Source organism: Rattus rattus, chromosome 14 (assembly GCF_011064425.1).
Source record: "Rattus rattus isolate New Zealand chromosome 14, Rrattus_CSIRO_v1, whole genome shotgun sequence".
NCBI lineage: Eukaryota > Metazoa > Chordata > Mammalia > Rodentia > Muridae > Rattus > Rattus rattus.
In genome coordinates, this window is record NC_046167.1 from 71,656,104 (window position 1) to 71,683,542 (window position 27,439).

General features: G+C 47.2%; 1 protein-coding gene across 1 annotated transcript in view; it reads right to left on the reverse strand.

Annotated features, from left to right (window-relative positions):
- Sptlc1 (serine palmitoyltransferase long chain base subunit 1) overlaps window positions 1–27,136 on the reverse strand; it is a 38,989-nt gene extending 11,853 nt beyond the window's left edge. The window contains exons 1-8 of the mRNA XM_032884491.1: window positions 27,056–27,136; window positions 24,017–24,124; window positions 23,356–23,450; window positions 17,942–18,035; window positions 17,437–17,509; window positions 8,742–8,874; window positions 5,651–5,780; window positions 2,776–2,865 (exon numbers count right to left, since the gene is read on the reverse strand). Coding sequence (XP_032740382.1) covers window positions 2,776–2,865; window positions 5,651–5,780; window positions 8,742–8,874; window positions 17,437–17,509; window positions 17,942–18,035; window positions 23,356–23,450; window positions 24,017–24,124; window positions 27,056–27,112 — 780 coding nt within the window. The 5' untranslated portion in view covers window positions 27,113–27,136. The remainder of the gene's footprint in view (window positions 1–2,775; window positions 2,866–5,650; window positions 5,781–8,741; window positions 8,875–17,436; window positions 17,510–17,941; window positions 18,036–23,355; window positions 23,451–24,016; window positions 24,125–27,055) is intronic.
- Window positions 27,137–27,439: the final 303 nt, after the last annotated feature.

Genomic DNA, 27,439 nt, shown 5'->3' on the forward strand with positions numbered 1-27,439 from the left:
AATGACCCAGCTTAGCAAGGACAGCACAATGCCTGGCTTTAAGAAGGGAGATGAGAAGACAAGTATGTGTAACAGACACAATGTATCTGACTACATATAAACCCCCTGGGAAATAATTCCTTATCTCATCGGTTGGTTTAATTTGGATCCACAGAATGCCTGAGTGAAAAAATGTTTTATTACATTTATTATGGCTCACTTATCTGCTTTCCTCTTACTTTATTTATGAATTTACATTTTAAGAGAGGACTCTTACTCTGTAGCCCAGGTTAGTCTAGAGCTCGCATGCAGGATAGGAGGGCCTACGACTTGTGTTGCTCCCTCTGTCTGAGTCCCTCAGCACTAGGACACAGACATGCAGATGCCCCCGACGTGTATCGCTAGGTGGTTGTTTCCTGTTGTCAGGCTTCTAAGTAAATCTTTTCCCTTCAAGTTTTTGTTGTTTTGAAACAGGGTTTCTCTGTGCAGCCATGGCTGGCCTGGAACCCACTCTGTAGACCAGGATGGCCTTAAACTCAGAGATCTGCCTGCCTCTGCCTCCCGAGTGCTGGGATTAAAGGCATGTGCCATGACCACCGGCAGAAGACATGTATGAAGTTATTAAATAAAAAGTATTCTTAAAAAATTTACCAACAATGCATTAGGAAGTGTCACGTGCAATTTCTATGTATTTCTCCAATCTGTAATTTAATTACATGCAACGTGCATGTAATCAGCTGCATAGCCACATTAAAGGACAGCGTCACGAGCTACTCAGCTTCTACTGCAATGAGGACCTGTGTGAAGCCCTTCCCCCGGTCCACACTCCAGTCCACGCCTGCACCTTTACCTATTACAGGTCCCACTTCTAAGCTCCTCCCACTGTACGCAGGGATACGCCCCCCTCCTGAGCGTCTGGTGAGTGAGCTGTCCCCGTCACCGCTGTTAGGTAGGCTGGTGACAGTGGGCATTTGGTTGGATTTTTTATCAAAAACGCTCGTTTAAGGGAAAGCTCTTCGACACCGACTCTTCCTTAACAGAGTGAGATACCAAGCTCTAAAACGTTTACAAAACAGTAACTAGAGCCCAGCACTTGGAGGGAAGCAGTGAAGAGCACAGGGTCCCAGTCAACAGAACTCCTTCTGTCGTCTCTGCACCATTAGCACTTTCACCCCTCTGCTGCCAGCTTCTCTGACTTTGTCCCACCAGGTACCTGTGCCTGGGCGCAATGCCCTGGAACTCTTACCCCACACAAAGCAGCTCTAGGGATGGCTCAGTGCATAAAGCCCACCCGAGTCCAATCCTAGGACCCACACGGTGCATTCTTCAAGCTGTCCTCCGACCTCCACACACGTGCAATGTGGCATTCATGTTCTTCCTCAACACCACATAAATAAATGTGCCAAATGCTTTGAAAACCCTGCTGTGATAAGTTCTGGCTCCCCACCCCCTCTATCCTGTCAGTCTTTGACACCCTTACAAAGCCGGGAAGATGAAGAAAAACCCGTCACTTGCATCAGGATTTACAGGGTATTTAATATCCTCAGAAGACGTATGTATGAGAAGTCTCACAAATACCCCGTGAAGCCCTTAACTCGAGTTCTTATTCAACCACCGGACTCCTGTCCAGTGGGGGGACTGGGCCACCAGCTCAGCCACAAAGCCATCGATCTATGCACTCTGTCCTGACTATAAGATGTGCTGGAGCAAAGTTGGTGCAGAACTGTGGAACTGGTGAACCAATGACAGGTTCAACTTGAGACCCATGCATGAGAGGGAGCCCACCCCTGACACTGCCTAGAGGGCCAGGAACTAGAGGTTGGAGAGTCCAGAGACCCACATGGGATAGAACCAAACACAAATGGCAAAAAAAGAGAAAAAGCCAATGAAATGGCTCCTAATGACACTCTGCTATGCTCACAGGCTGGTGTCTAACCCAGATGTCCTCTGAGAGGCTCCACCCAGCAGCTGATGGCAACGAATGCAGACCCACAGGCAAACCTCAGGCAGAGCCTGGGGAGTCCCACAGAAGAGGGGGAGGAAGGGTTGTAGCAGCCAGAGGGATCAAGGGCGCCACAAAAAGCCCCACTGAATCAATTAACCAGGGCCCAGAGGGGCTCACAGAGACTAAATTGCCAACCAGTATGGGACCGAGCTAGGCCTGCTGCACATGTTACAGCTGTGTAGCTTGGCCTTCGTGTGGGACTCCAAGCAGAGGGAGCAGGAGCTGTCTCTGACTCCGAGCCTGCCTTTCCCCTTACGGCTGCCTTGTCTAGCAACTTGTCTCACTGCAACGGATGCTCCACGGGGGTGGGGTGAGGTGGGGGTGGGGAGAGGTTGCCCTGTCCTGAGCAAACGGAGGAGGAGTGGATTGTGGGGGAGTGGAGGAAGGGGGGATAGGGAAAGGGGAGGGGAGGGACTAGGAGGCAGGAGAAAGGGAAACTGCAGATGGAATGTAAAAGTAAAAACAACCCACTGACCATGGATTCCTCTTTGAAGGCCACATCGGCCAGGAATGTTACTCTTTCCTAACGTAAGAGTGTATTTATGGCATTTCCTCATATCACGCTCTCACTTCTTACCTCTTTAAACATTTATTTATTCTTTACTTACCCGTGTGAGCCACGGCCTGAGTGTGGAGCTGGAGCACAGCTCTCAGGGTTGAGTTCCCGGGTCTCTAAACACAAGCCCCTCACCTGCAGCACAGCCCGTGGCCCAGGCTTTAAGTGCTCAGAAACCAAAGGCCTAACTGACAGGCAATCAGCACACTGATGCAGAGCCAACAGGGCTGCTCACCAGTTCTGGAAGAGGGCAGATGGTTCCAGTGTTCATATACAATCCTTCCGCGATGATGAACCGCCGAGTCACACGGGCCTTGCGAGGATTCTACAACAAAACAAACAGAACCAGACATCTTAATTGTCATAACTCCAAATGTAAAGTGCTACTCCCAAGAACTTGCACCTCATAAAGGATTTATTTAAAAAGGAAAAAAGAGGCCATGATGAATTAAAACTCATGCTTGAGATCCTTTTATTTAGACAGAAACACGAGTGAGAGAAAGCAGTGTCCGTGCTTAGGCGGTTTCCAATGAACACCATCAGCCAGGTGACCTCACACAGTGCTGGATACACCCTGTCAGTACTAAAACAGGGTCCCAGCGCAGAATAGCTGAGAGAAGACCGTTTTCAGCACTGTGGGCCTGGCCTGAGGAGCAGAATGAGCTATAAATGGTGCAAGCAGTGGGAGGTTGATGGTGTGTTATATGTCTCTGTGTATGTGTGTCTACATGCTGCTGTGTGTGTGTGTGTGTGTGTGTGTGTGTGTGTCTATATGTCTCTCTGTGTGTGTATGTACATTATATGACTTTATTTTCCTGTGTGTTGGCATTCTGTAACCTCCACCACCATTGCTGACACACCGGTTAGTCAGGTAAAATCCAGACGTGATTTATCTGATCAAGTCCAAGGTGGTAGACTAGAGCTGCTATCTCAGACAGTGTGCGTCTCTCTATACCTCATATACAGCAGGCCACTAACCTCTCACACCTAGGAACCTGGGGAGACAGATGGAAGAATATTAAGACCAGAGAGAACTCATTCCCACCTCCCTACTCAGACTTCACACTTGGGCTTAGCCATCCTCACAGCAATGCCACAGAGCACCTAAGGACCCAGCGGGCATTGTCTGCACAGACACTTCTGCTCTGTAGAAGTACACATCACAGAGGCTGCCAGGTTCCTGAAACTCACAGCTAAATGCTTTCAAGACGACAGTATAGCTCTGTCGGGGTCACCAGAGAAAACTGGAAAGCTGCAATTCCACTCACAGCATCCTGACATCTCCCTTTTAAAAACCGTCCTTTCCTTGGTTTCTGCAGGGCGTCCTTACACATATTAGTAAGTGTCCTACCACAGATTCACGTAGCTGTTTGAGATTACAAGAGTCACTGTAAGAGTCTTAGCATGAGCAAGAACACACGGAAGGATTTAAAGACGAGGTAGTCAGCCTGTGCACAGTAACTTCTGCCTTTCTTTTAGATATTTACCCAGGCATCACTTTCTCTAAAGTCCGGATTGTACTGCAGTAAATTTTAGAATCTGAATTTTCAAATATTACATTGTGGTCACTTCTAATTTTTACTTAAAACACAATTGTATTTTGTTCTCTTAAAGACTGATTTTTATGTGTATGAATGTTTTGCCTGCACATAGGCATGTGCATGCGAGCAGGGACCACAGAGGTCAGGAGGAGGAGCCGGAGTGTCGATGCTGCATAGAACCTGCTTCTGAAAGGCAGGGGGTGTTCTTAGTCACTGCGGCATCTCTACGGCGCTTGAAGACGTGGCCTTAGGAGACGTCCCACTTGCAGGCTCACGGCTACCTCAGGACTCTCGGTGCTGAAGCAAGCTGCTACCTTCACTCTGCCTTTTGTGTTGCATTGTAAGAACAGGCCAATCTTTGATATAACTTCTGCTTATCTTCTAGAGACAACATCTCAAGTGGGGAGATATTTCTAAAAATATAATGTGAAGTTATTTAGTAGCCTACTCCTGGGAAGAAAATGAAGTCTAAATTACTTACTAAAAAAGTGAAATTTAATTTCTAAGATACATTTTTTTGAAGATTCATTAAGAAGCTCCACAGATCATAAGCCTTATGAAAAATACACAAGAAATTTGAGTATCACATCTCCAAACTTTATCTATGAAAATCTCCAGCAGACTTGTTCCTTAGTCATTCTTTCCAAAACGGAATTTATTCTGGTGGTTGGGCTCTAGTACTTAGAATACAGGTCATCTTTTTAGTCTATTGAAAGAATTATTCTGTAGCACAGCCTCAATTTCAGAATTTCTTTAGCCTTCTCTTAATTGTGTAAATACACAACACTGGCTGACAACGTATTGAGCACAGACTGGTGAGTTTATGCATATTCAATGACCATGTACATACATACTCATGAAGTGTCTATTGCATGGGATGACTCCTCAACACAGATGTCAGAATTCTAAATGAATAATGCAAATATTTGGGAAAACTGAAATTAACAGAAAACCAAAGAAGGTGGTGAGTATTTCATCAGTTACTCTAGTTACGAATAAGGTTTGTGGGCAAGGTCCACTTGGAAGGATGCTTGGGATGTGACAACTGGGCTCCAAACAGACCACACGTCATGGAGTCCTGTGGCAAAGCCACCAACAGCTTGACTTTTACCATCTACACTGACCAGAAAAATAAGTCCTAATCCTCCCAATGATGCTTTAAACACATTACTCTGTGCTGCTCTCCAACGATGCCAGGGAGACATTATGTAATCACCACCTCGAGGGAGCCTCAAGGCACCAAGCACTCCCTCCTCAGGGAGCTTCAGGAGGCTAAGATGTGAGGACATAAATAAGTCTATTATGAGTTTAATCCATGCACCCCATTACAGCCTTAGTGTTTTCTGCATCTCCTGAAGGGCAGGCTGCTGCTCTCCTCTTGGCCTCCTGGACTGTCTAAACGTGACAAGGCTCTCCAAGCAGAGATACATTTAATAGGTGGGAACACCCTTACTTAATATCCAAATGTGATCTGCAGGCGAGTTTTCAATGACAAATTACCATTTCATCTATAATTTAGCTGCTTAGGAAGCACAAAGAGCTGTAGAATCTTCTTCAAAAGGATCGTACCTTTTGATCTTCAATCTCTTGTTCTTTTAGCAGTCGCTCCAGGTCAGCTACGTCATTGTGCTTGAATAACTTAATGTCACTGCGTGATGCCTGTAGTCCTTTCTGGATAGCAAAGCAGGCTGCACTGTCCCTGCAAGGAGGAGAGGCACCAAATTGGGGTTAAAGGGCCTTGTCAACATTCTCAGAAGAATGCCTGCTTGTGTGAGAGCGCCAGCCTCCAACTGCTACCCGGAACACAGCCAACAGAAAGGTCTGAGCGCTCACACACCGATGTTTGCTCTTCACTCCACACATCCTGTCCACATGGCTACTTCTTAATCTCTCCTGAGATTAAGTGATCCTGACAACTCTAAACTCAGGGCCCATGCTGTGGATGGCATCTGAGCTTACTCACGTGCTCCTCTTTCTAAGAACCTTCGCAAGCACTGGTGAGCTCACCCCCAGTGGTGGCTCTGTTACCTGATGGCACCTCACTATGTTCCACAAAGAAACACGGGCAGGCCAGCTGCAGGCAGAGCTTCTGGGTAACAAGCGCCTGAGCTCAGGCAAGCAGCACAGGGAACCTGGTCTAACCTCATTCGCCCACCCCAGCTGAGATGAGGGAAGGGCTTAGACTTCTGGCCTTTGAGGACATGAGGACGGCAGCCTGCACCTTCCCTGGGAGTGCACTCTACCCCACGTGGTAACACTGAGGCATGACATTTTGAGCTAGGGGTTGTCAGAAGTGACACCAAGGAAAATCAGAAGTCATCATCACCCAGTGGCAATGAAGAAACTCTGACCTTGGGTACCAAGCTGAAGTAGGGACAACATAGTAGCCTCCTACATTCTATTTGCCCAATATCAGTGAGGCCCAACCCAGTCAGATGGTACTGCAACACTGCATCTGCAAAGTTCATACTCCAGAAACACAACAGAGTTAGAAGGGGAAAATATCCCAGTGCTGTTAGTTGGGCCACACTTATAGCTTCCTTGGGGCACATGTAACCTGTGGGCATCAGTGAGACAAGCAGTATAGAGTGGAGTCGCCTAACAGGAGAAGGCCTAGGTTCCAAGTGAGCCTCACATCCATCATGTGTCAGCCATACCACAAGCTGACAGAGCCCAGGATGACCTAGGAGCAAACTCCAAGCAGCCGGAGAAAAATGGGTCAATCAGCAGTTACCAGCACACCTGAAACAAGTCAGCTAAAACAGAAAACCTGAGCAAACAGAAGCTCCAGGGAGAACCCTATGGAGATAGCATTCTGAAAAATAAAATAGCCGCAGAGACTACAGTGGAGCAGACAGAGGGAAAGGATCAGGGAACAGAAAGACATCACTGAAATGAGTCACTGCATGCCAGAGAGAAACAGCTGGGAAGAAGAGAGCAGAGCTCCAGGAGGCTGTGACGAGTGGGCCGACATCTGTGTCAGTCATCACAGAAGGGAACCACAGACTGACACAAAGAAGCTGGCTACAGCCCTAATACAAAGACGACTTAAACCCACAGGTGGACCGCTGGTAAACCCCAACATGCCAGCTGCACTGACCATGGGTCATGAGCCCTCTTCTGCCTTAGTCAGTCCGGAGTAGGTGTGCTCTGGTGTGTCACCAGTGATGTGCAGGTTTGGGGCCTTGTGGTATCAGAGTTTGGCAGTGTTGCCAGCACAGGTATGGCATAGGAAGCAGAGTACATCTATGCACAATGATCATGCCACATTGGACAGAATTCTGTAGTGCCTGACTGTATGCCAGTGACTTCCAGAACAAGCTTTCTGCCTATGACTGGGGCTTGTGAAAACTTACTAACCTTTCTAGGTACTTCAGATTCATGCCTACACAAACCATCTATGAATTTGACAAGAACTTGGGCTTGGATTGCCCTCTAGTGTTCAAAGACTGGCAATACAACAGATCGCTTCCAGTAAACCTGGTCTTGGGTCGATATAAAATATCTTCCCCAGGGTGTACATAGGGATTGGAGAGATGGTGCAGTGGATAGGGCTTGCTTACACGCATGAGGAGTGGAGTTTGGAGTCCCAGATCCCATGTAAGTGCCCCCTGTAAGGAGAAGAGCTCCCCAGAGTAAATCAGCTAGCCAGACTAGCTCATCAGTGAGCTAGCTTATCCGAGACCCCGTCTCACGGAGTAAGGTAGAAGATGCTGATGTTTGGCTGACTCCAAACATCAACCTCAGGCTTCCACATACATGTGCACACATGGGGATGGGAGGGAGGAATGCAGGGGCAGCATCTCCTCCCTAGCTTATCTTCTTTTGTTCTGTGCTTACGTTTATGACGTGTAAGTTGCAGTCATTGAAAACAGCTTGCTAGAGTGAAAGGATGTTTTTGTAAACTTCACAGCAAATGCAAAGACACTAGCAACTGTTGACACCAGCCCCAGCCCCAGTTTCCCCTTGCAGTACACAGCACACCATGCATTCAGGGAATACATCTGAGTTTGTAGACGTGCCGTAGGCAGTCAGGAACACCCCCACCCGGTGGCTTCTATATCCCTTTAAAGAATATTTACTTTATTTTATTTGTATGGGTGACTGCGTGATCATATATGAACGTGTGCCTGGTATCCAAGTAAGCCAGAAGAGGGCATCAGCTATCCTGGCCTGGAGTTACAGACGGTTATGAGTTGTGATATGGATGCTGAGAGCCATCTCGGGTCCTGTGCAACAGTGGCCAGGGCTCTTACGCACTGAGCCATTGCTCCTGCCCCAGCTCCTGTCCTTAATGAGCACTGAGGCAAGATCAGCAGAGACCTGCAGACTAGGAAGGGTGGGTGATGAGGGGCACAGTAAGCAAGTGAGGCTGTGATCACGACTCAGCACACGACGGGGCCACAGAGCTGACTTGGAAGGAGACGGCTCGCCTCATTTGGACAGCGACAAAAACAATCATGGTGCCGGGAGAGTGAGACCTGCACTGTCAAGCATCGTATGGGAGGGGGGTTTGGCCGGGAAAAGCAAAAACAAAATCAAGAAGCCAGAGGATTCCTTCTTTCTTTCAGCAGTTAACTTCCGACAAGGACCTGCTGACCCTGGAGCACAGTGCTGTTTCAGAGGGAGTCTGGTCAGAAGTGTAGGTGAAGGCACTTACACAAAAACAATGTCCCCTCTCTTAGAGTACGCAGGAATCGCACTGGCTATGGTGGAGAAGCCATAGGAGTAAATGATAGCTTCTTCGGTCTTCATAAACTTTGCCAGGCGCTCTTCCAAATCCAGATGGACATCTATTTTCAGAAGAAAGGTTAAACGGTTAAACTGTCCTGCGATCCCTTCTCCTTTACTGACAAATGACACGAAGTACACAGTCGTTTAATTACTGCCCCTTCCACCTTACAGACAGAGTAGAATTTTAAAAAAACATGTATTTATTTGCACGTGTGTGTGAGTGTGTGCGTGTGCGTCCATGTGTGGCAGTCAGAGGACAACCTGTGAGAATTAACTGTCTCCATCTAGTGTTTTAGTTCTGGGAGTCAAACTCATGTCTTCAGGTTTGGCGACAAGCTTATCTATGGAGCCATTTAACCAGCCCCTAAAATGGAATTAAAACAAACAAACAAACAAACAAAAAAACAATGACAGCACCCCCCCCCCCAAAAAAAAACCCTAGAAAATTAAGATAATTTGGGTCTCAAAGTTCTAGTGAGTCACAAGAACTGAAAGCAGTTCCCTATCTCTAAGCATGGCAGAGGGAGACCCCAACTTAGCCATGGACTTCTTAAAAAGTGTTCCAGAAGCTGGTGTGAGCAACTGACCCCACTGTGAAGGAGCAGGGCAGACCACGGAGCAGGGCAGGCAGCTTTGCCTCCTCACCTCTGCCACCAGGACCCCACCGACTTCCTTCCCTCACCCACTTCAACTTCCTCTGACACTTTACTGAGGCTCTGCCACTTACAGGAGCAGCCTTTACAGTTGAGCAGAAAGAGCTTGACCTACTCTGCACCAGCGTGCTAGAACTCAAGTGGCCTCCCCTCCGACAGCCCTGGTTAGCACTCAGGTGCGGCAAGTGTAGACTGGGGAAATTCACACTCACAGTTCCAACAGAAATCAGGTCCTCGCGTAGAAGTACCCTGAGAATGCTGGTATAAATCCACAGAACCGCAGAGGGGAGGTATAAAGTAAGGGACTAAGGGGCACAGGAAAGGGAAACAGACAGCTATGGATGGCCAGGGTGATGGAGGAGCTGGAACAGGAGGATTAAGTAAGGAGGAGGAGGGGAGAAGAGGATGAGGGAGGGAACACAGGGAGAAACAGCTAAAATTAAGGGCCATTTGAAGAGCAGTACGAAAACTGTATGCAGTAGATAGAAGCTTTCGAAAATGTATACATATATGAAGGTAGTACAAATGAAATCTCTAATCTCAATTGGGGGTGGGTGGGGGGAACAGAGCTCCAGCTGGCCATCTCTTGTAACCAAGTGAAGCTTCCAGGACCAGGACTGGGTTACATTTAATGGAGTTGTTGGAACCCCAAACAACTCTGGCTGTTGCCAAGACTATAGGCTGCTTTCCACCAACTGCTGCAAGGCTCCACTGCCGACAAGAACACACTGCTCACTCAATATGAGCAAGTCTAGCCGGTATCTACACGGAGCCTCCATTCCCGCGTGCTAGCATCTTTGGCATATGAACATACTCTTGCATGGTACCAAAAGAAAATGTCAACACCACGCTAGTCACAACCCTCTGACCTGCAATGCTGTCCTGCATGTAAGACGGCAGCACAGCCTGTGGGAAGAACCAAGCAATACTTAAGGCCCCTCCCGCATGATGGAACACATACACAACACTGCTTCAAGGACCAAGAGCCATACCCATACATCAATACCTTGCTCACAGCCCACAGCAGAGGGACATATATAGAGACCCATGTGATTGATGGCTCTTCTTGCTGTCTATTTGACTACATCTGGAAGGAACTGGAATCCAAAACTGGAGGGCACACCTGTGAGCTTATTTCAACTTGGTTTGAAGTGGGAGAATTCACTTCTAGTCTGGATCTTTTTTTTTTTTTTCTTTTTTTCCGGAGCTGGGGACCGAACCCAGGGCCTTGAGCTTGCTAGGCAAGCGCTCTACCACTGAGCTAAATCCCCAACCCCTAGTCTGGATCTTTGAGGTAGGGACACACATACTTTTGAACTGGATTTTGAGGGGGGAAGATGCACCTCGAATGTGGGCCACATCTTCTGCTAGAAGCCTGTATAAGGAAGGTGCTGTACAAAGGAAGGTGCTGCTCACGGCCTGCTTGCCCTGGCCTTGCTAGCACACGTTCCTCGCTGGCTTCAGACCTATTTCTTTGGGATTCCAGCATATACTGAAATGAAGACCAGCCGAGAAATCCAGCCTTGTGGACTGAGCAGTTACTGAATTTTTGGATTTTCTTTCCACAGCCAGCCACTATTGGATTAGCTGGACTCCAGCTTGTAAGTCACCCCATAAATCCTCACGATATGTAACACCCCCTACCCCCACTCTGTAAGATCTATGACTCTAGAGAACCCTGATTAATATAACCCACAGTAGACATCACAGAGAGGTGGAGTCTGATCCTCGTGCCCTTTCTTGGGCTTTCCCTGCTGTTTGTCTTCCAACTCCAATGTGTTAGTCTTTGTTTCATCTTACTCTAGTCTGTCTTATTTTAATAATATCCCTCAGAAGTCTGTGGTTTCTCATGACAGACAGAAAGGGAGTTGATCTGGATAGGGGTGGGAACTATAATCAGGATATGAAAAAAAATATATTTTCAATAAAGGTGGGAAAGGGGGATGCTGTTATAACATATATTTTAATCGTAAGCTGACATATTTAGTCACTCTAAACTCATGGTTTCTTGTAGCCTTTCAACTCAGTTTGAGCCATGAATTCATATCCAGGAGGAAGGGTAGCAGTCTCTGGGGACAGCTTACCACCAACTGGCTCATTAGAGCACAAAGTCCCTTAGGACTGAGGCACTCTGAGGGAGCACCGGATCATAAACTCTCCAGGGCTCATGCCTGAAGGAGCAGACCAGCTTCCCCACATGCTCTGTGCTGAAGGACTTCTGCTCAGGGAGGCAAAGTGGCTCTAGTCCTGACCGCTAACAGAGGCACAGAAGGCAGGGGAGTAGAGCAGATTCCAAAGCAGTGGAGGAGAGGAGTCAGGGTGTGTCAGCTGAGGAGACACTAAGTAATGGCAGGGCAAGGCTATTCCAAGGGACTATAGGGAGTGGCAATGGCCAATCCCAGATTATCTAGGTTCTTCAAAAGGTCCTAAAATTTGAAAAAAAGCAGCAGATCCCATTTTAAGAAGCAGGGACACAGCATGCCTGTCCACACTCACTGGTCACAATGTCTATGTTATGTCACGGTAAGGAACAGCATGTGCTTACCGAAAGGAATACACTGCCAATCAATGGCCAGTCAAATCACAGCTAAACTTACCTCAACAGTAGATAAATGTGGCCTCCAGACGACTAAGCTTAAGTTCCTCAGCACGTCCTACATCTATGACGTTAACACAGACAGAGCCTAAGGCAGGTGACTGCCCAGAGAAATGTCACCAAAAGGCTTCAGGTAAAATGGTCAGAAAGGAAAGCAACAAAGACTTTACAGCTGCTTCCTCCCCACGTTGCTAAGCACTGGTTAGTCTGAGGCCCATCTTCCTCCCATTCTCCACTAGGGTCTGGAGCATCATAGCTGGTGCCTCTCAGGTCCCTGCCTCTGGCCGGGAGTCTACTGTGCCCGTCAGTAGAGCTGGCAGGTGCTTAGCCCAGGCTACCAGATCAGTGAACTGCTCTCCTTTGAGAGCTCCACTTCAGAATGCTATGCCGTTTGTCACTTAGGAAGCAGATACAACACGGTTACTAACATTGAAAGGGCTTCTCAGCTCTCAACTCCTGTCACTGGTGAGAAGCTGGACATACCAGGGCTTGTCTGATGGCCTTAGAGGAAGGCCCGCACCGATAGAACCTGTGTCGAAGCATGCTCACCACTGTGTGCTCATGTCCATTCAGGTGCAGGGGAGCACGCTCACCACTGCGCTCACTGATGGACACTGAGGTGCAGGGGAGCACGCTCACCACTGCGCTCACTGATGGACACTGAGGTGCAGGGGAGCATGCTCACCACTGCGCTCACTGATGGACACTCACATACAGCTAGCTACAGTATGCTGGGCTGGAGAATCCGAGAGAGAAATCAACGACTCGCCTAGTCCTCACAGTTTCAGATGCTGTGGCCTTTCCTTCTATCTAACAACAGATTTTGGCTGGCGTCAGTCTTGCAGAACAGGTTCTGTGACGGGTCAACATGGGCAAGTGCAGAACTCGTTCCTCTGGCTGCTGGCTTGTGAGTGAGCACACTCCCATCCAAGGGAGAGGGCAGCAGGAAGAACTACCAGGTGCTGTTCTCTGCCTGCTGACGGCCCTGTCTTCTGTGTGTAGATCCACCCAGGCCAGTGAGGCTCCAACTACACACGGAGCACAACTCAAGCACTACATTTTATAACTCGAATCAGCAGAGATGAGGCCGGTCCTAGGAAGTCTGTCCCACACTCCCTAAAGCCACTGATGCTTCAGGATCCTCCAGACCTTTTCCGACCTCACTAGAACCTATGATCGGAGGCCGGCCCACTGAGATATCCAGAGCCCAGGCTGCAGCCTCCAGGAGGTTCAGGCTGGACAGCCACCACTGGGTATACACCCACACAAGTCTGAAACTCTCCCATGCCTCCCAATATCTCTTCTGACAAGCATGTAACAGCCACATCTTCCTCAAAGGGCTGCTGGGAGGACATATAATTTAACATCAATCAAACACCCAGAACAGTGCCCAGCTCTGAAAAGACTGTTCAATTAAACTAATATCCAGGAGGAAAGGTTTTACTTCAAAAAAGGAAAGTCTGGTTATCCCTTATCTTTTCATGAAGTTATGTGAATGTGGTCATTACCGTTTGTTTTCTGTGGGCCATTTGTCCGGCTTCATTTACAAGGAAGCAGGAGCAAACCCTGTCGACTGGTTTCCAAAGGAGAGCCTAGGAAACAACCAACTCCACACAGCTCTGTAGACCAGGCTGGCCCGGGATCTGCTTGCCCCTGCCTCTGCAACACTGGGATTAAAGGTGTGTTGCCACCATGACCTAGTTAATAAATACTATTGAAAGAAAACAAAAAACCCCTTAGCCACAGAGATGGCCTAGCAGGTAAAAGCACTTGCTACCAGGCCTGATGACCTGGATCTGGTTCCCAGAACCTACATGGTGGTGAGGCAGAGCTAAGTCCTGCAAACTGCCTTCTACCCTTCACAGGAACTGTGGCATATGCCCCTTCTCGTACATAAGCAAATAAGTGAAAATTTAAAGCTCCTGAGATACAGGAGACACTCGCTCAGCTACCTGGGAGGCTGAGGCAGGAAGATCCCAAGCTAAGACCATCCTGGAGAACTTGTGAGACCCTGACTCAAAACACACACCTACTCACTTTTTCCTAAAAGTGAAACCGACAGTACTTACGTATTCAACTGCCGTGATGAATGTGTGGACCCTGTGACTCTTACTGAAATGCTCTGAGCTACGTGCCTGAGGATTGCTCCCCACACCTAAAAACCATGATCTCATGACCAGAAGAAAAGCAGCAGTTGACCTAGGAGTCTGAAGAACACGTGTTATTGGCCCTCAGTGGCAGCCCAGCTTGCTACTCTCACACAAAAAGTGGGCGCTTAAAGACCACCACAGGAGGCTCACTACTGGCTCTACACCATAATAAAATGGTCAGTGAGCCCGCTATATAGTGATGTCTTTTGACTCAGAGGAAGACCAAGAAGCCAGTGAGGACTACCTGCAGTAGACCACTCCCAAGGCAGCAGAGGGTAGCATGGGTGGCTTCCATGTACCAAACAGGGAAATGTTGGAATGAACAGGCACCAACACACCCTCCCAAACATCGTGGAGGGACACAAAGCTCTGAGCCCAAACCACACACAAGTGTGCAGAAACATTCCAATCATGACTCTGTAGTGGCTTTTAAACCACAATTAACAACACATATCAGCGGTACAAATTAGTAGCTTTGCTGTGTATTGTCCACACATGACATGCATATTGTGTGCTGGCCACTATAGGAACTTGATGTTCAGTTCTCTGGCCAGACTTCTGGGAGGAAGGCCATGATACCCACACATTTTACATAGACGTTACCTTGGTCATTGCTCTACGGACTTTCTGTTACAGTAAATGGTCAAAAAGAATTCAAAACAAAACACTTAATTTGCATTCGTGCATGGGTACAGTACAGGTGTGCATGTGTCCTGATCAGAGGATGACCTAAGAGACTGAGTTCTCTCTTCCCTTTCCTGCTGAGCCATCTCATGGGCCTGGGAGGATGCTTTAACAAGGAGTTACTTCTCCTATAAGGGGTTTATGTTCATCATCTCCAAGTTAAGAGGGAGAGAACTTTGAAAACAGATGCCCAAATGTACACCAAGGAGGGAAGATCACAGGAAAAGCAACCTTTGTGGGCAGGGAGAGAAAGGCTAAGCCTTGAGCTATGGAGTTCAGGTCAACGGAGCAAGTACAGAGAAGAGGGTCCTCACCTCGGCCTCAGGGCTCGGTGCAAAGGCGTCTGCAGCTCAGGGCGACAACTCAGAGGTCTGAGACTCACCCTGAGACACTCAAGTAGTGCCTGATTTTACTGAATGCTAGAATCCCAAGGCAGGTCATTACACTTATTCAAATATCTGCTTCCAGAATAAGAGGGGAAACTCCCACCCAAACAAACAGAAACAAACCTGCTAGAAAACAGGGTAAGGACGAGTCTAGATTCCACATGCACACACAGAGGAAGCAGGCTGACAGGTGAGAAGGAAGGGACCTGCCAGTCCCATGACCCGGCTACCCTGTTGTTGCACATGAGCCTGCAGCCCTGCTCAAGTGAGCCTTTGCTCACACTTTTAGGACAGAGGGAGTGACGGGTCTATAAGGTCGATTGCATATTTCTAAACCTGTATATTCACTCTATGCTTCTGGTGGCCATTCAGACACCAATTTAAACTCCTAATATACTTAATATGTGGGGTTGGGGTACAGCTCACAGGTCAACCATATGCCCAGACCACACAGGTTATGGTTTTACCCTAGGGTCACAAAAACCCAAACACATCCATACCAACATTAAATCACAGCCTATCATCTACTAAAGCTATTTGCAATCGATACCTGCTTGGCCAAAAAAAGCCACTGTCCCCAGTGGAGTGTAACTTGTGTATCAATTACACTCCAGGGCATGGCTCATGCCCAGGTGTAGTTGGCAAACTCAAAATTGTTTTGGGGGAGTGGGATGGGCTTTTTATTTGCTTTGCTTTTTTTTTTTTTTTTTTTTTTTTTTTTTGGTCTTCCTTTTCTTCTTCTTTTTGAGAGAAAATGAACATGAAGTTGGGTGGGACCTGGGAGGAGTTGGGGGAGGGAACGTAATCAAAATATATTGTATAAAATTTTTTAAATAAAGAAATTGAATAAGAAAGTAAAGAAAAATCAGAACACAGAAATGGGAGAAGTGCAAACGCATGGACATCATCTGCATGTGCCTAAGAGGAGTTCACAGCAGAGCTAATGAGAAATGGCTTTGTTTAAGGCTGAGGTGAAGGCTTCGATAAGAAGGTTAGGTAGGGGAAGGCCTGGAGTCTGTACCTCATACTGCGTTACTCGGTGAGAAGCCTTAAGGGACCAAATTTAGTGAGTGTCGTAAGGGAGAACGGGGCCATTCTAACCACATTTTCACAGCTCTGGGGAAATCATCCTTAAAAGTCCCTCTTTTGATACAGCAATGTGTCTTATCTGTCCTCCTGGATTAACTCTAAACAATAATCAAGGCCAAGGACAAATACAAGCTATGAGAGACTCTGAAGAAACCAGTGTCTGGGCTAGGGATGGTGATGACGCACGCACACCTTAGAGACAAAGAGACAAAGAAACGAGGAGGAAGGAAAGAAGAGAGGGGGGGAGGAAGGGAGGGAGGAAGGGAGGAGGAGGAAGAGGAAGAGAAGGAAGAGTAGGAGGAGAAATAGAAAGCAGCTTCTTTACTCTGGCAAACCCACAGAGAGCCTCGTAAATCAGATGACAGCCGACTACCCCGGTAAAAATCGGCCTTTCTGTTTTCTAGTCCTATGCCAAAGAAACAATCCCCTACTAGTGAGAACTAGGCCAACCACTCTGCTAGCCTCAGACTAGTCTCCCACATCGTCTGGCAGTGGGAGCGGGTCTTAGCTCAGTTCTTTATTCCTGCCATTTGAGCAGGAGCTCACACATAGACACTGGTGACCCTCTAGCCTCATTGTAGAAAGGAAAAAAAGTCACAACCTAGTAAATGTGTTCCCATTTTCTCCACGGTACTTGCTGCTCAGGGCTCTTTGCCAGCCTTGCCTTAGGCTCAGATGTGGCCTGCTGTTAGTTCTGGCCAGTGGACGGTGGGAAAGAGAGGTGGGAACGCACTGTTGCCTGCCCTTTTGTTTCACAGCACCATGACACTAGACATGGATCCCTCATGACTACAAAGAGTGAGTCCCCAGCAGTTGGACCTTTCATCAACAACAGGCATGCACCCCCGAAAGTCTGTTCCCAGCACCACGTGTTGGGACGCCTGCAGTAGAGGCCACTGCAGCCCATCCTCTGGCTCCTACAGCTCTGCTCTCTACAGTCCCACCATGCTCTCAACAGGACTGAATGAAAAGTGCACATACACAGCTTGACTGTTCAGAATGCTTCCCAAGAGCTTCACATTCCAACAGATCCCTCAAGGGAGTCTGAGAAAAATGCACTTACCAAATGTGCCATAAAACCCTCTGGGACCACAGGTACCCACGCCGTACTTCTTTAATGATGCAAAAGCCGCAGCCTGTATGGAAGCAAACTTGCCAATGATTTCCTGTGCGCAGTGCAGATGACCTTCCCTATTCTTGGCCCCACATGGCTCCTCCTCCCTGCTCCCACTTTCCTAGGGTTTAGGAAACACGAGGAAGCCTGAAGGACCAAAGAAGTGACATTTGCCTACTTCTGAAAGCCTTCTGACTGCCAGGATTTTCTGGAGATGCCTGCTAGCCCTGATCTTAACAGGAGCTGGGACAACTTCCCGGATGTTCTCTGACTTCTACTTAGCTCTGGTGTCCTAGGTTCTCTGGTCGTCACCCACACTGAGCCCACCAGACACTTCTGTCCTGCATGGTCCAAGTCCGGATTTGATTCTGTCTGACACAGTGATATACCATCCCCCTCTGATAACCCGCCAGTCTTCGTGTCTTGACCCACTTCAGCATTACATGCTACTCACCTTAACCCGAGGGTTGGCCAGCAACCCGAGGAAATTAAAGGAGGCAAAGTTGACACACTCTTTTCCGTTCACCACGATGTTATGGGTTGGAGGGCTGGGGGAAGACAGGGAGAGTTTGTTTCAGCACCCATCTGGGCTCGTGACAGCAGGCACAGCAAGACTGTGGAGCCATCCTTCCCTATCTATTTGCTGTCCACCCCTCTCCTTTGTGCTTTCTGATGAGTTAGAGAATGGTAGTTAAGAGTCAGACACCTTCCCACTGGTTCTGTTCTTTAATACGATCCCTTACAACTACACAGAGGAAAAAAGTGGGGGACTGTGGGAAAGACAGCAGGTGACTGGGGTTTGGTTCTTGGCACAGATGTGGTTGTTCCCACTGTTTCTATTCTAGCACCAGGAGATGTGATGCCCTCTTCTGGCCCTCACGGGCACTGCACACACGTGCTGCTTATACACACCCAACACATACATACAAGTAAATTAAGAATAAATGTAAAATTTATTTTTAAAGGAGATAAATGAATGATAAATCTTTGATTTTTAAAACTTAAAAGGAGGAAGTAGCTAAATAAAATGTCTAAACCTATAATAAAACAATAATTGAAGAAATACAAAGTGATCAAGATCAAAGGCAAGAATAGGCAAAGTGAGTTAAAGTGATCTTAAAGTGTTCTAAAATGTTGTCTATAGCAGCACACTGAAAGCACAATTCATTTCTTAGTTAATGGTTAATGCTGAGATGAATGGCTCCCTTATGCCCTCTCACCCCTCAAAAAGTGGCCAGCTATACGAGAGCCAAATGTAAGCACAGCTGAGGTGGGAGACAGGATCTCAGAAAACAGATGTCAGGTCTTTTGCTGATGTAAGGAAACACACACCACACCACACCACACCACACCACACCACACCACACCACACACCACACCAGACAGATGCTATCAAACTCTTGTCCAAGTGAAGAAAAGGACTGTGCCCAGAATTGTGGCTTCAGTTACACTGCTGCCTGGCTGTCTATGGAGAGTACACTGCACTCAGGGACACTATTTTAAGCAGATCTGGCAACTCGGGAGGAAAGAGGCTCACAATTCTGGAAAGCTAGACAAGAGACAGATATGAACTAAATCATATAAAATGGAGGAAGACTGAGCATTTGGGAGACGCAGGAGGAGCGCAGTGAACTGGAGGTTAGCCTGGTCTACATTGTGATTTCCAGGCTAGCTAAGACTAAATAGAGAGACCCTGTATTAAGAAAAGAAAAGAAAAGACCCCACAAAAATATAAAAGAGCACAAAGGGACAGAGAGTAAGAGAAGAGTCAAAAGGGCGGTGAGCAGAAGTTCTGAAAGTAGAGTGGGGTAGGAAACAAATCAGACACACATGGTGGGTAGATGAGGGAGGGAGGGAGGGAGGGAGGAAGGGAGTTCTGTCTACTCTCTTCCACTCCTCAGTTGAGCAGACACAAAGTACCTGAGGTGAAATATCTGAGCAACAATGAATGCAGTGGATCCAAGTCACCGGAAATAAAGCAAATGGCTGCTTTCTTATAAAGTTTCTAGAAGATACCGTCATCACACCCAGCACTATAAAACATGACATTTTCTTTTCATTTTGGAATAGGGCCTGACTTTGTAGCTCAAGACGGTCTTAAACTTACTGTCTAGCCCAGACTGCCCTTGAGCTCCTGAGCCTCCCTGCCTTCTAGTGCTATGACTAATCATGGCTGTGCCGCCCCGCCCCGAGACACTGTGGCTTAGGATAGTCAGCGGGAGTGGGGTACTTGGAAAAATGTAAAAGCCACAAGCTCAGCAAGGACACAAGAACCCTTCAGAAAGGAACAGACTTTGCAAAAACAAGGCAATGAATCAGAAACCACTAAAAAGACAGTTCAAGGAAAGCAATGTCCTTGTTTTTAAAAAGAAAAAAAAAACATTAAAAAAAATCAATGTGAAAAGTTAGGAATGCTCAGGTATCAAAAGCAAGTATTACAGCTGGTAAGATGGCTCAGTGGTCAAGGTGCTTACCACGAAGCCTGCTGACCTGAATTCAATCCCTCGAACTCACTCCTGAAAGCTGTCCTCTGACCTCCACAGGTATGCAGCAGTCATACATGCACGAGCACAAACACACACTTAAAAAAATAAACTGCTCAAAAGTGTCAGTCTCTCTCCAGCACACATTAAAGCACAGGCTGCAGCTGGACAGAACTTAGGAAGGATGAAGCTTTCTAAAGCAATGGAACTCACGGGACAAAGCCATCCTGAGCGGAGAGGCCGCCGCAGAACTGTGCCTTTCCCACTGAGTGGTGCATTTAGTGACCGTCCCAGGCCACGCACACAGAGACCGTCCCAGGCCCCGCACACAGAGACCGTCCCAGGCCACGCACACAGAGACCGTCCCAGGCCATGCACACAGAGACCGTCCCAGGCCATGCACAACGCTCTCTTATGGAAGAAGTAAACACAGTGTCTTTCAAAACCTGCACAATTCTGAATGCCTGCTCCTAAGGTATCAGAAAAAAGACTGAATCATTATTAGAGAAACACATATAAATTGAGTGTTCAACTAAATCAGTGAATCTCAGAAAGGCACAAAGGCAAATCCCAAGTGTGACTCGATTTTAAAAACACAGAAATGGGAACGGCAGTAGACAAATCTCAGCATGGATATCTAAATTCTTAAGCCAAGATCAGGAGCTCCTCACGAAATAAGGCACTGTGGACAACTCGTAGGTAACAAGGCAGACAATGAAGGCATTCTCCTTATGAACAGAACCAAAGCTGCTTATTTCTTACCGCTCGCTTAGCTTATCACAAAAGGTCACACTGTGTGTAGTGGGACTGTGGGTAGAGGTCAGTTACATTAACAAGAGCAGTCACGCTATCACCTGCAAGGCCTGGGTCACATCACATACAGACTCTAGCCTCATGAAACTACTGAACCGATGTGGGAAGCATATGCAAAGTGTAATAAAATACGAATGTGCAACACTAAGAAAATATTAAGGAAGGAATGTATGATGTTCATCTGAAAGGACTGTTTAGTGTTTGAAAAGCAACCACAATTAGGGTTTCCAAGGAAATCTCATGTAATGACATGGAAGGGGAAGGCTACGCATGGCTCGATGGGTTTACAAATAGGCCGGAAGGTCCCTCACAGGAAGGTTAACATCTCGGGCTCAGCGCTGGGGCAGGGAGGCAGAGACCAATGGGAGTCTGGCACGGTGACAACTGTGTATCTACTCACAAGCTATCAGGTCATGTATCAGTTTTTCTATTGACAAAGTTGAGAAACCATACACAAAGGTGACTATGGAATGTAAAAGAGACAGGGGTTGGACACACTGATGGCTGTCATAGCAAAGATGGCCCCAAAGGGACCAAGCTTCATGTCACAAAACGTACGACTTTGCATGACTTCTTTCATATGAAATACCTAAAATGACCTGCTCAGTAGAGAAGGGAGATAAGCACTGTTAGGGCTGGGGAGCAGGGAGGGAGGCGGGGAGGGATGAAAGGTTCTAGAATTAAGATAGTGGTGACGGTGGCATACCTACGTTAACACAGTGAAAACTACCAATTTAATTTTAATTGAGATTTTCAAAGAATCAATTTTGTGCTCTGTGGATAGCGCAGTAAGGCATATTTTAACAGAAAAAACTAAAGTAGCACTTTCCTGTCACCTCAGTACTAAAGCAACAGGTGTTATGTGAACTGCAGTTAAGACTCAGTGTAGCAATCAAAACATCAGTCCAGGCAGGGTCCAAGTTCAGCTAGCAGACACAAGGCCTGGGCTCCATTCTTAGCACCGCAAAAGCAAGTGAACCCCATGGGTTAGGCTGGAGAGGTGGCTGAGCGGTGATGGACTTGCGGGCTCTATTGTGAAGACAGAGCTTGGACCCTAGCATCCATGCTGAATGGCTTACAAATGTCTGCAACTTTAGCTCCAAGGGGCCCAACACCCTTCTGGCCTCCAAAGGCACCCACACATGTTTGCATACACACGTTTGCATATTCTCTGTCTCTCTTACACACACACACACACACACACACACATACACACACACACACACCTAAAACAACTTAAAACCAATGTGCTGTCTCCTCCTAGTTCTCCACCGCTGAGCTACAATCCCAGCCCATTTACTATTAGCAGTGCGTTTTCAAGCTTCCTTTGAATACGGCTGCTTTGAACTCACTCTATAGCCCAGGGAGGGCTTGAGCATGAGATCCTGAAGAGCTGGGATTCCTATGCCCCCAGGCCTGACCCTGATGCTCTTGGTCTTAATAAAAATTGTTGAAAAAATGAGTGGACGGTGAGGGTCAGCAGAGTGTACATGTGTGAAATAAACACATTTAAAGATAAGCATGAGACATGTTCCAGATCCTCAGGAGTCTGTCTGCCTGTCTGTCCTCTAATAACATAGAGGAGAAGAGTAAAGAGAGGCTTACAATAGCTGTGCTGGGTTTTGCGCAGGCAGGAGAATCGCTGGTCAGGCAGCCTAGTCAAAAACCAATGACAGCTTTATACTCAGTGAGACACTGTCTTGAGGGAATAAGGCAAAGAGTGGTGGAGAAAGACATTGGACCACGGGCCTATAAACATTTGCATATGTGCCCACATTTAGATGTATGTATCTGCCTATACACTTGGGGGGGGAGACAGACAGACAGACAGAGACAGACAGGCCAATATAGAAGAGAGACCAATTTTTCAAGCCAACAGACAAGATTACAAGGAAGCTCTGAGTGGCAGGACTGGAGAAGGACGGAAGGTTCTAGAAAAAAAGAAAAGAAAACCCTACTGGCTAACACGAGTGAACAGAGGAGATGAACAGTCCTGGAGAAAGATGTGCATGAACTGCAGACTGCCACAGAGAACCAACAAGTAAACCAAGGACACTGTGCAGGAGAGAGACAACATGGCCGCACAGCACCAGCCTCTACGATGGCCAGAGTCAGAATTAGCAGGGAACAGGGGAACGGGGCTGGGCATGCAGCATCAGGGATCCTGCTGCAGGTTCCCTGGGTGCTGAGACAAAGTTGAGGGCCACCGCATGCTGTACCTGCTCTAGCCTACCTGTCCCTAATCGGTACAAAGACCTGACCTGATAGAGAATGCTGTGGTCGGGGAGAGCGAGCACTGGTGTTTTATAGCCAGTATTTAGTCCCACCATCAGTCATAAAATAAAACTCAGTACAAGGGGGAACCAAGAAACAAGAGTACAAGTTAGGGGAAGAAAAATTTGCTTTTTAAAGAAAAACAAAAAGATAAGTCCAAATTAGAGTTTAAAAGATTTCCCAGACCATCCCTGGAAAATTTTGAAAAGTATAGTGGTTACTCAAAGCAACCTGTTCATTTAACAGGGATACCACACATTTCCCAGGCTTTGCAAACAGAATGAAGCAGGCCAGTCACCCGGAGACGATGTTGTAGTTGAGAGCAGGATGGTTCCTGGAGACCGGGGGGACGAGGGGCTCTGGCTGCCATTCTTCAATCAGTTCTTCCTTTTCCTACGGAAGAACGGGCGTCAGCATGCAGCCCAGCATGGGTCACCGCACACTGCCACATTCAACAGTGCACACAAACCTCTCTGCCATCCTTCCTGGGTCCAGGGTACTTACCTCCCTCACCTTCCCTTATTATAGCTCAAATCTCATTTCCAAGCAGTCTGTGGGTCACATGACAACTTAAAAATTTTACTTCTAAGCTCAGGATTTCCTCCTCCCTGCCAAACACTTCAGACGTGGGTAGGTAAGATTATTTCCAACTCTGAACCTCCTTTCTGAGGACATATGGAGAACTCTCCTCTGGGTCTCAGGGACAACTCACATAGCCTGTGTGTGGACACTGAAGTACATACAGCAGCTGTGCCATCTGCACCTCGCACCACCCGAGCAGGCTGCTGACTTCTCCAGAATGGCTTTACCACACTTTCCTCACACTGTGTCTATTCTGATGCTTCCGACCCCCTGCTCTCCCTTTATGAGGCATTTTGACACACACTGCGGGGCCAAGTTTCATTTTGTTTTAGATGTAGCTTCCATACACCTCGAGTGAAACAAGCTTCATTTCTTACCTTGGCTGTAAGGTCAGAACGCTCCTGCAACTTGTAAGTTTTAGAGAAAACGAGTCTGATTATCCAAAGTATGAGGATTCCTTCCAGAATCAGATGGTATGCTGGAGCCTGCACGGGAGAACAAAGTAAAGAAACCAAAGGAGCCATGTCAAAGCCTGCAGGGACTAGGGCCTACCACAGTGCTGCCTCTACTGATTCTCACATTTTTACCACATAAACCTTACCACCAGGGCTTCCTCAGGGGATCTCCATGCTTTTCCCATCTTAACTGGCAATCACTCCAGCATATGAAAACCCCCTAACACGGTCAGCTTTAAAAGCTCCCATTAATGGAAACTAAAAAGGCCTGACACACAATCACCACACTTACAACAACGCTCTCTAATCTTTCAGGTAATTTAAACTTTGGCAGGAAATGACTGTAAGAGAACAGTACACACCTGAACGCACCTCTGCTACCTCAGCCTGCCCATGGACACCTGAACGCACAGCTGCACCTCAGCCCGCCTGCAGATAAGTTAACTAAGTCATAGAGAAACCAGCTTCCATAAGTCTCGGAGTTTTGCATGCCTCACTGTATTTCCCATACCCAGCTAAATCTCCTTAAATCTCAGACAATGCAGTGTGGGTGAGATGGCAGTAACAAATGCTTAAAGGAACTCAGTTCTCCGTTCTCTAAGTTGCTCAAAGAATGCCAACCTGTTCCATTCCGAGAGGCATGAAGATAGCTTTATTTTCATTTGAAGTTATTAATGTATTTTTTAGGTGTATGGCATTCTGTCTGTCTGTCTGTCTGTCTGTCTGTCTGTCTGTCTGTGTACCTATGGGTGCCTCATACCTGCAGAGAACTGAATAAGATTCCCCTGGAAATCGTTACAAATGGCTGTGAGCTACCATGTGGGTGCTGGGAATTGAATCCAGACCCTCTCTGATGGAGCTGTAAGCGCTTTTACCTGCTGAGATGGTCTCTTAGTTGTTCTAGCATCTTGTCTCCTACACATTTTCAGGGTAGAGGCCTGGCTGGGTTTACACAGTAGAACCTCGATACCAACTGACACTTCAGTCAGTTAGTGCTAGATACTCTATCCCGGTGGGTTATCAGCAGAAAAATCCTTTAAAACAGCTATGTCAAGCTGGATATGGTGGTACATCCCTTTAATTGCGTATCCCTTTAATCTCTTGGGAAACACAGGGAGGCCGATCTTTTGAGTTTAAGGCCAGGATGGCTGCCGTATTTGGACCCTATCTCTATCAAACAGCAACAAAGGAAACAAAATACAAACCTAGGCCTTTGTTGGTTTGTTTTGTTTTTGAGACAGGTCTCACTATGCAGTCCTGGCTGGCCTGGAACTCACTCTGCAGATCAGGAGTGCTGGGACTAAAGGAATGAGCCACCATACCCAGCAAGCCCAGGCATTTAAAAGTTAGGCATGGTGGGGTGTGCCTGAAACTCCAGGGGCATTTTGAGTTCGAGGAGAGCCCAGGCTACACTGTGAGATTTTATCTCAAAATGTAGACGTGTACTTACAAACTGAGAAACAGAACCAGATTAACAATGAAGCACGAATGATGGTATTTCATCACAGCTTAAACCAAACAAACAGAAACATACATAGGGTGTAGAGACCCGGAAACTGCTGACAAATTCACAGATGAACCTCCAAGTCAGTGTGAAAATACCTCTAAAACTATATAGATCGCACATGCGCACACAGATCTTTACTTTTCGGGGCTACTATATAAACATCAAATTGTACAAGATACACAGAGGCTGAGCACAGGAACAGAAATCTCTCTTTAATATGACTTAAAATTTTTCCTGCCCCCCCCCTCTTAAAATGAGCTTAGAAATAACTCCAGCTAATCTTGATCTTCTCAGTAACTGCATGATTTCATCTGTTCAGCCCCACAAAGAAATTACCCTTAGATGAAAAAACTGCCAGTCTGGGGAATAACCATCAGAAACAGCATTGGGTTTGGTTTTGTTTCTTGTTTGTTTGTTTTTTTTTTTTTTCTTGCTTTCTCTCCTCAGGAAATGTGATGCACCAAGAATTCTCCCAAGTCTGTGTTGGTCTCTCTTGGGGATTAAGAAGTCACATTGTCCAACAAAAAGCTACTAACTTCTTTAAAAAAAAAAAAACAATCAATTTGAGTAACTTAGTAGCTATAACTAGTGCGATATTGGACCTCAGATTAGAATAGGAAAATCAAGTGTGCTCTCTCTCGAATGTTCTTCATGAAGAAATTTCAGGTAGCCTCTATAACGGAACATTATCATTAACAGTTCCAGTAAGCAACAATTTTTCGAATGTTAGCAAGAGAACTGAAATTCACTTTCAATTAACGTGACTTCTCTATGCACTGTGATCAATCGGCTCACTTACAGTATGGTCTCCAGGTTTTGGATCTGTGTGGTCCAATACGAACGACATTTACATTAAAGTGCAATTACAAATTCATTACCACACGTGGCGACTGCTGAACTGAACAGCCCCTGAGACAGATGACACAGATACGTTTTATAGGATACAGCAAGAAACCTCAGTTGTCCAATAAACCAGCACTCCCCCAAGACCGGCATTTGGATTTCATATTGTCTTACATAGCTGAATAAAACCAACCAAACCCTTCAACTGTTCTTTAAAGGCCGTTCAAAAAGTTACATGTTTATAACACAGAAATTGTGGGCAGAGGATAGATAGGCTACTCCATATTCACCAACTCCCAATTACTCTGCTTTTCTAAACTACTCTCTCCGTGCCCTGGGTAAAGTTCATAAAAGATAAGACATTCTCACACCTAAGATTTCCCACTCCCATTAACTCCGTCTCGCCATCAGTTCCAACTGTGGTTATGAGGTTTGTCCTCGGCACCCCTCCCAAGAGTTGCTTTCCCGAGACCCTGCCGGGCTCCAGGAGGCAGGTACAGCCAAGGCCCGGTCCGCTGTGCTCCGGGGGAGGAGAAAGCACCGCGGATCCCTGGAGCAGGTCTCTAGACCTCGGCCCGCAGGCTCACGGGAGGCTCCGGTGGCGAACGCACCTCGTACAGCGCCTGCACCATCTCCACCAGCACCCACTGCTCCGCCACCGTCGCCATGGTCAGCCACCCGACTTCCGGCAGGCGGGTCACAGCGCGTCAAATATTGCGCGGCGCGGACTAATGACGCCTTGAGACTCGGGGGGCGGTACTGCCGGAAGTAGGGCCGGGCCTCCTCGCGCTTGTTCGTTGCGCGTGGACCGGCTCGTGAAGACCGAAGTTCGGAACACTTGAGGTTTGTGTAGCGACACCCGATGGACTTTGTATTGAGGGAAGTAACCCGCACCCTTTGTCCTGGGCAGTCAGCCGGGCCCAGGGTCATTAAGATGAACGAAATTAGGCCGGGCATGGTGTTACAGGCCTTAAGGCCTATTTGGGGGCAGAAGA